The sequence below is a fragment of the Mangifera indica genome, chromosome 5 (genome assembly GCF_011075055.1).
Source record: "Mangifera indica cultivar Alphonso chromosome 5, CATAS_Mindica_2.1, whole genome shotgun sequence".
In the NCBI taxonomy this organism is placed as follows: domain Eukaryota; kingdom Viridiplantae; phylum Streptophyta; class Magnoliopsida; order Sapindales; family Anacardiaceae; genus Mangifera; species Mangifera indica.
Window position 1 is genome coordinate 15760512 of NC_058141.1, and position 7821 is coordinate 15768332.

Here is a 7821-nt window from a genome sequence, read left to right on the forward strand (position 1 = left end):
TACTGAATGAAATTCTAAAAGTGTCCATGAAGATCTTAATCTAGTCAATTAGTACACTTGTGTGTGCCTGATTTCATAGAATTTAGATTTAATACTTCGTGTCATATTAGTTTGAATTTTATATCTTTGATCATTCATGTCATTAGATTATGTTAATATTATATCAATTTGAATTTTAGATAAAAGATTTTGAATCTTAACCCAATCTAAATTAAAATCATATTAAAACCCCTCATTTTAATTTAATCTTAATTATTTAACCCGAATTGATCCTTTAAAACATTACATGCAAAGACCTTTTGAAACATAAAAATACTCCTAGTAACCGAATTACATAATCACCACCAAAAAATAAAATAAAATTTTTACATAAAAATCAATAATAATCGGAGTTAGTATAATTACATTACATGGAAATATAACTTTTTGTGATATATAAAGATATCAATTCTTATTAATACTTATCTTTTAACATTTCTTTAATACGCTGTTAAAAAGTTAAAATATAATAACATTTATTTAAATATTTAAATTAATTTAGAATAATTTTCTATCAGTCTAAACATAATCTAATTTAGTTTCGAATTGCATTAGATTGACCCAAACAAAATTTTGCTTTAAAAAACTTAATTCTAATTTAATTTTTTTCTTATCATATGAGTTGAACTAATTATGTTCGAAAAGACAATTTATTGAAAAGCAGAAAGTCTGAAAACAAGACAGGTTCAATTCTCCAAAAGCTTAATTAATGGTTGCTTTAGCACCAAGTGCATGCTGTTCTACGAAGATTTAAAAGGCTACTGACTACCTCAACACTGATTGGCTGTGGGGGCAGCATTTAAACAAAGAAACAGATTACAACTGCTTTGGTTTTCTCCATGAGAGGAGAAGCTGTAGACGACAATCCTTGCTCTTGGATGAGTGCTGAAGAAGTCTACATTAAGCCATGAAAGCCAGCCGAATCCAGAAGTACTGCTTTGATTTGCTCAGGGTGGACATCCTGGCCTTCCTTGCATTGCTGGATAATGAAACAGACATTAGTAAAGAAGATATATGTCGGGTGGTTCTTATAGGAAGGGGTGAGTTTTTTCCATTTTAGTTGTGATGTTTCTCAGGTAATTTAGTTTTCCCCAGCAGAAGAAAAAATGATGACAAAGAAAATTATACCTCAGCTCGGAAAATATCCATGGCAAAACCATTGAAACAACTGATAACAGCTTGCTGGATGTCTAGTCCAAGATTATCCAATGCTCTCATTGTGGAGAGCAAAAGACCTGGTCTGCGCCCACAAAACATGTGGATATTTACAGCTCTTCCTTCTCTTGCCCTAACTTCAACCTACACAGGCAGCAAAAGTGAAAATGTCACAGAAAAGTTCGATAAGCCCACAAAACATGTGTTATCTATATTGATGGCAACACCACCAGGAAATGGAACTGTTACGAGAGATAAAAATATTCAACAGCCATATAACGTCTAACATCTAAACATCTACTGCATATTTATTAACATTGAAATTTCTGTATTGTTCTTGAATAAAATAACAGTGCTCTCCTTGAACAACCCAAGAAGCAGAACTTGGCAATAGAAATGGAGATTGAAATGAGAAAACTACATCCAAATAAATGACCCTAGACTAATTCAAGCACAATGATACATACCCTAACAGGTTGGCCATTTGGGCTAGACAATGAGTTGGGACAAAGCTCATCCTTGATGCGACTATGCAAGGTAGGAGGAGTGGGTGTCAAAGGGTGCAAGTTTGTGGTTGGTGTCAATGCTGAGCCAGGAGGGGTTGATTCTAACTCATTGTGAAGGTCACTGATCCTCTGAAGAAGTTCCTTCAAGTACTCAATTGCATCTCCAAGAATTGAAGCCCTGTCCATCTGCGAGCAAGAAAAAGATAATATAACTAGCATAATGCCATTTCAATGAAGCAGAGTCAAAAAATTACAGCCCCCAAAAGGCATTATCTCTTCCTAGGCAAGTACTTCAAAAAAATTGCACATTGGCCAAAATTTCTAGCCCGGTTCAGGGGTCAGTTTTAACCAGGACTTTTAATTTTGCTATTGAAAATCATAACATTCACTCAAAGCAAAGTCTACTCTAGCTAGCCAAGTCACATTGAATAATATGCCAGCCTTTATCTGAAGTTTCTTAAGATAATGTTTTCTAAACAACAATTACCAGCAAATATGTCATTTCTTTACCCATTCAACCTTGGATATTTCCTGTATATTCACCGTACTCTATATTGGGGGGGTTATCCTCTAAGAGGATCAAGGAATTCACACGCGAAAAGACAACAACAGCCATAAAAAAATTATTATTTAAGACAAAACACCATAAAAGAGAAGGCAAACAAATCTATATAATTGAAATTCAAATATTTTAAAGTAGCCTCTCGCAGCTTCTGTCGAAGGATGGATGCAAAAAGTTGCACTTTTAAATTTTTCTTTTTGGCCACGTTAGATAATAGAAAATTAAATTCCCTGCAAGTGGTCCAGAAGATTATGGTGAAATATTAACCATTCTACCAGTTTCCATGTGAGAGAAATTAATGCAACTTTATTCGAGCATTTTAGAGCATGGAAAACAAAATATGCTACTCGGCCAAAAAATAAAAAAGTATAAACAAGAAAACAGGCAACTGATTTCCAAGAACTTACAGTATAATATCCATTCGTACGTCTCCTCACGAGAAATGAGAATTGAAAATGAAACAAAAAAAAAACAGCAATTCGTATGCTTAAATATAAATTCACGAGAAAATGAAGAAGTAATTCTTACTTTGCTAATTTTTGGAACAACAGAGCGCAACATGTACAGTCTATCATTGAGCTTCTTCCTCCGTCGCCTCTCCGCCATCAAATTCTTAGCTGGCAAACCCTTCTTCTTGCCCTTCTGGTCTCCACCACCAGTAACTGTGCTATTTGCATTCGAGCTACTCCCACCGTTTTTACCAATTTCTTCCCCCCTATTATTCTCAATAAACTCATCAGAGTCGTAATTCAAACCCGAGCCATTAATGCTCACGTCGTCCACATCATCACTAAAACTAAATTTCCTCTTTCTCTCGTTATCTTCACTCATTTCTTTCTTCCCTTTATCACTATCAAGTCCACTCAAAATTTGACTACTTTGTGCACCTAAAACCCCCAAATTGGTCCCATTATCAGCTAAATTCTTCCTCAAAGCAGCTCTTTTTTGAAAAAGTGTAGGTGGTGCTCCCAATGGAGGTAAATTTTCAAGTGGCCTTAACAATTTAGACCTACTCAAAAACAGAGAATTTCCACTATTCTCATCATACCCACGAAAACCCAGAAAACTATTAGTATTATCCGGCAACTGAAGCACACGGGTCGCTCCAAATTGCGGTTCAGAACATAAATTTGGAGCCGTCATCTGATTATTGGAGCTGAAATCATTAAAACTACCCAAAATCCCACCACCACCTCTGTTCAAACCATGACTTGCTTGCGTCTCAAGAAACCCCATTTCACCCAAATCAAAACCATGGTCTAAAGGGTTGTTTGACACAACATTGAGGAACGTAGACAAATTATTTTTGGGTGGCATAAAGTAGTGCATCTGAGACGCATCAAGATTGTTGAAAACAGATGAAGTTGGCGAACAAGAGGAGGAAGAATCCACTGCGTTGAGCAGTAGATTATCCGTTGCTGGGTCACCCAGATTTGGAGGAGAAAATGTAATATCTTGATGGTTATGCAAACTAGTATTACCAGAAACATACCAATCGTCTTCCACTTCAAGCATAGATTTGAATCCAGAGAGTGAAGTCATCTCTTCCACTTGGTTCTCCATCACAACACTGTTATTATTATTGTTGTTGGCGGTGTTGGTGTTGGTGTTGGTGTTGACATTGTTCCTGGTCCAAGTAGCTGAATCTTCATCTTCTTTATCTTCCATCCAACCCACACCATTCACTCTAGAGAGCATCTTTAGGTTTGTGGAGAAAACGAGAGAAGAAAAGAAGAATAGTTTGTTGAGAAAAGTGAGAGCGAAGAAGACGTTGCAGAAGGAAAAGGGCAGTAGCTTTTTATTGAATCAGCCTCAGCAGCAGCGAAGAGAGAGTGAAGATTGTGACACGCTATCTTGCCAATTGAACGTTACATTAATCACCAGTACACGGTTGGCTGTATTTGTTTCCAGATAACATTTCTTCTTCGCCACTTGTACAACCTTTATATCTGTGCCCCTTCTCCACTGTCTGACACGTGGAACTCTTTTATTATTATTAATTTATAACTAACTAGGAGCCATCACAGTAAAATTAACCAAAATAAGAGTAATTACATGGTAACCACATAATAACCGTTATTAATATCTTAGTAAGTTTATTACCAAATTTAAGCAAATAATTATAGAAGTTTTATATTATTGTTATTAGTAAACAAACTTCCATAAACTAAGAGAGAAAACTCAAGGTTGTTATTAGGGGGGTGCAGTTCAGTTTTATACGGTTTGAGATATTTTTTAATCCAAATTGGAAAAAAAAATATTTTAAAAAATTATTAAATTAAACTAAATTTAAAAAATACAGTTTAATTTAATTTTGATTACAGTTTAAACTTATTAAAATTATAATTTTCTAGAACATAATATAAACATGTAAAATAAATATAAAATATATACAATATACATATAAAGAAAATAATAAAATAAATATGAAAAAACAAGTTATATACCTAACAACATATCGAAAAATTATATCAAATATAGTTATATATATATTTTAAAAAATACGGTTTACGGTTTAATTTGATTTAAAAATCACTCAAACTATAATCCAAACTGAAAACTATTTCAAAAAAATTATCAATTCAAAGTAAATCATTTTACAAATCAAACCATAATTTTTAAATGATTTGATTCGATTTTACGATTTGAATTAAATTATACGTACTCCTGATTATTATGAATAAAATAATGATTAATTAATGGGGAAAGAGTATGATATTGAAGGCCAAGTAAGCGAGTGTTAAATATTCCTCAGAAATGGGAATTGTAGTATTGGAAGGGCATAGCATAATAAGCAATAAATACATGTTTGAAAAAAGAAAAACAAAAAAATGGCATTAGTAATACTAGTAGGAGGAAGAGGCTCTCAAGTATCCCGTGAAACCTTTAAATCACTTCACCGCAAACTTTAACCTCCCTCTTCTTCCTCAACCGTTAACCCTGTTTGTTTGTTTGTTTGTTTTTTTTTTTTTTTTTCCCAATTTGTCTGTAATTTTTCAGCTTTAAAAATTACTTTTATATAAAAGAATAATATTATAAATATTAATTAAAATAATTAAATTTGAAGGTTCTATAATATTAAAAAGTAAAGTTTCACATCTAATAAATATAATATAAGTGAGTAGTATATAAATATGAGTAATTAAACTTTAGTTTTGTATAATATGTGTTTCGATTTCTATCTTTATAACCAAATATATTTCAACATATAATATAATTATAGTTCTATTTTCAATACTCATATCATCGTTAAATTTCTGTTTTATGAAACTACTTTGGTATATAAAATGAATTAATGGTAATTCGTTTTCATTCTATTAACAGTTTTGAGTATTTTTTTTTCATTTCTTTTAACATTTCAAAGTTTTGAAGTGACTTTGACTCTTCAAAATGGGAAAATGGTTCAATTCTAATAATTTATTTGCTATGTTGTACAAATACTTGTGTTAATGTTTTATTTAAAGTATTGGCAAAAGTTAAGGTTTTATGTTTAAAGGATAAAAATGATAGATTTGATTATTATTTTGATGATTAAGTTATAAATATTGTTGAGATTGGAGAGTTAAAAATATATTTATATGGATTAATCCAATTTTTATATAAACTAAGGAAAGTATGAAATTATCAACTAGATTTTGACAATTTGTGTATTTTTTCTAATTTGCAGAGGTAAGTGTAATGTTTCACAAATATCTTTTGCTTAAAGAAAAATTATGTAACTTCTCATTTGTCAAGAAAGTTTACACGAATGGTATGAGTAATCTCCTAACACTCATAGATAAATACTAATCTCACGCATAATCGTTAATTTGTTCTACCTCGATCACTATAGTTAAAAGATTGTTTCCCACTATCCTCAAGATCTTAGAACCTCATGTTGTTTAAATCAATCAACACAAACTTTGACAAGTAATGTTCTTCTCCACCTGCTTTCCATTAGTCTATAGATTAGATTAAACATTTGAAACGAACTCATTTGTGACATGTATTGGAGCCTCCTTCTCTCAAACAATGAGGTCCCACTATCAGTGTAAGTGGTTTCTACATCACTAGTATAATGTTGGACTTTGTTGTTGGACAAACTCTTGGAAGATATCTAAAAAGAAAAGTACACCACTATCAATCACTAGGTAACCTAACCGAGGACCAACTATCTATATACTTGGATGCAAGCCTTAAATAGAGCACTCAAACCTTTAAAGTCTATACAAACACATACAAACCAAGTACACATTTTCAAAGACCGAAAAAATACACCTTAATATTGAACCTTGGAAGCACCAAACAGATAAAAAGATTTTCTAGTCACGTGAAGTTGTTGCAAATAGACCAAGGCTTTTAAAAAATGCATGAAGTAGTTTAAGGCAAAATGATGACCCTCGTATGAGTCATGGGTTCTTTTTTAACAATTTAGAAATGGGCAAAAAACAATCCCTAAACCTTTCACATCTAGGTCAACTTGACAAACACATAAGTTGCACATATAACACATTAAATGCTTAAAATGGAGACATTGATTTCATAATATACCACGATCAACAATTCTAATCATTCATATATTGTTCATTTATATAGAAAGACAAAGAGTTTTCAAAGTTCTACCCAAATTAAAAAAACTATAAAACAATTGTTATATGGTTAAAACTCATTTTTAGTCGAACTCATGGATTCTATACCTATAAATGGTCTGTAGATAGTGGAAACACTTGTTGCTAATCTACGAATTGATTCAATATGTGGATATAACACATTTTGTCTAGAAGTAGAAAATCGAACTATAATTGACAAGTAGCATAAGCTCCACAAACTCTTTTACATAAAACATCTGTTTTCTATCAATATGAAACCATTTGTATTGCTCTAACAATTTTAATTAAAGAGCAAATATTCTCTTTTCATATTGGGTGCATACATCAATTCAGTAACGACTCTATGTTAAGAATTATGACTTAACAATTAACTTATTAAGTCATACTTGTAACCGTATCCTACCTTCCTATAAATTCAACGTTGAATTGAGGAATGGGGCATTGAACATTCACTCATATATTTTTAGAATTCTTATTGTAACTTTCTTATTTTTTCTCTTAATAATCAATAATATATTCATGAACATATACTTTTGAATTATTGATCAAACCATGTTAAAAGTTTATTATGTCTTTACTTTTTTATACTAAATCCCAATATTATTTAATGTGCTTTTTATTAATGTCAATCTCATCACTAACATTGATAAAATTAGAGATTTTGATGAATTGACGACGAGATTTATGTGAGATGTAAAATTTTGGTAGTATGAAGAGTAAGAACTTAAAAAATGTGATATTTCAGTATAATTAGAGTTAGAGATTTACAGAATTGAAGATTTAGTTTAGGGTTTTAGTGGAAGGCAGAAATAAAAGCAAAAATATATACCTTAATCCTCCTCGTTTTGCTTCTTAAAAAAAGGAATAAATTTATATATAAATATTATAAAAAAATAATAAAATTTTGCATATTTATTTAAAATATACAAATAACTATATATTTAAAATATATCATTATATAATTAAATGA

At 31.3% G+C, this 7821-nt stretch overlaps 1 protein-coding gene across 1 annotated transcript; it reads right to left on the reverse strand.

The window, feature by feature from the left end:
• Nucleotides 1-670: 670 nt before the first annotated feature.
• Nucleotides 671-4134, reverse strand: LOC123217642 (transcription factor ICE1-like). Its single transcript, XM_044638732.1, has 4 exons — nt 2791-4134; nt 1662-1886; nt 1168-1338; nt 671-1018 (listed from the first exon to the last, which is right to left on the reverse strand). The coding sequence occupies exons 1-4, from the start codon at nt 3958-3960 to the stop codon at nt 935-937; spliced, it is 1650 nt and encodes a 549-aa protein (XP_044494667.1). The 5' UTR covers nt 3961-4134; the 3' UTR covers nt 671-934.
• Nucleotides 4135-7821: the final 3687 nt, after the last annotated feature.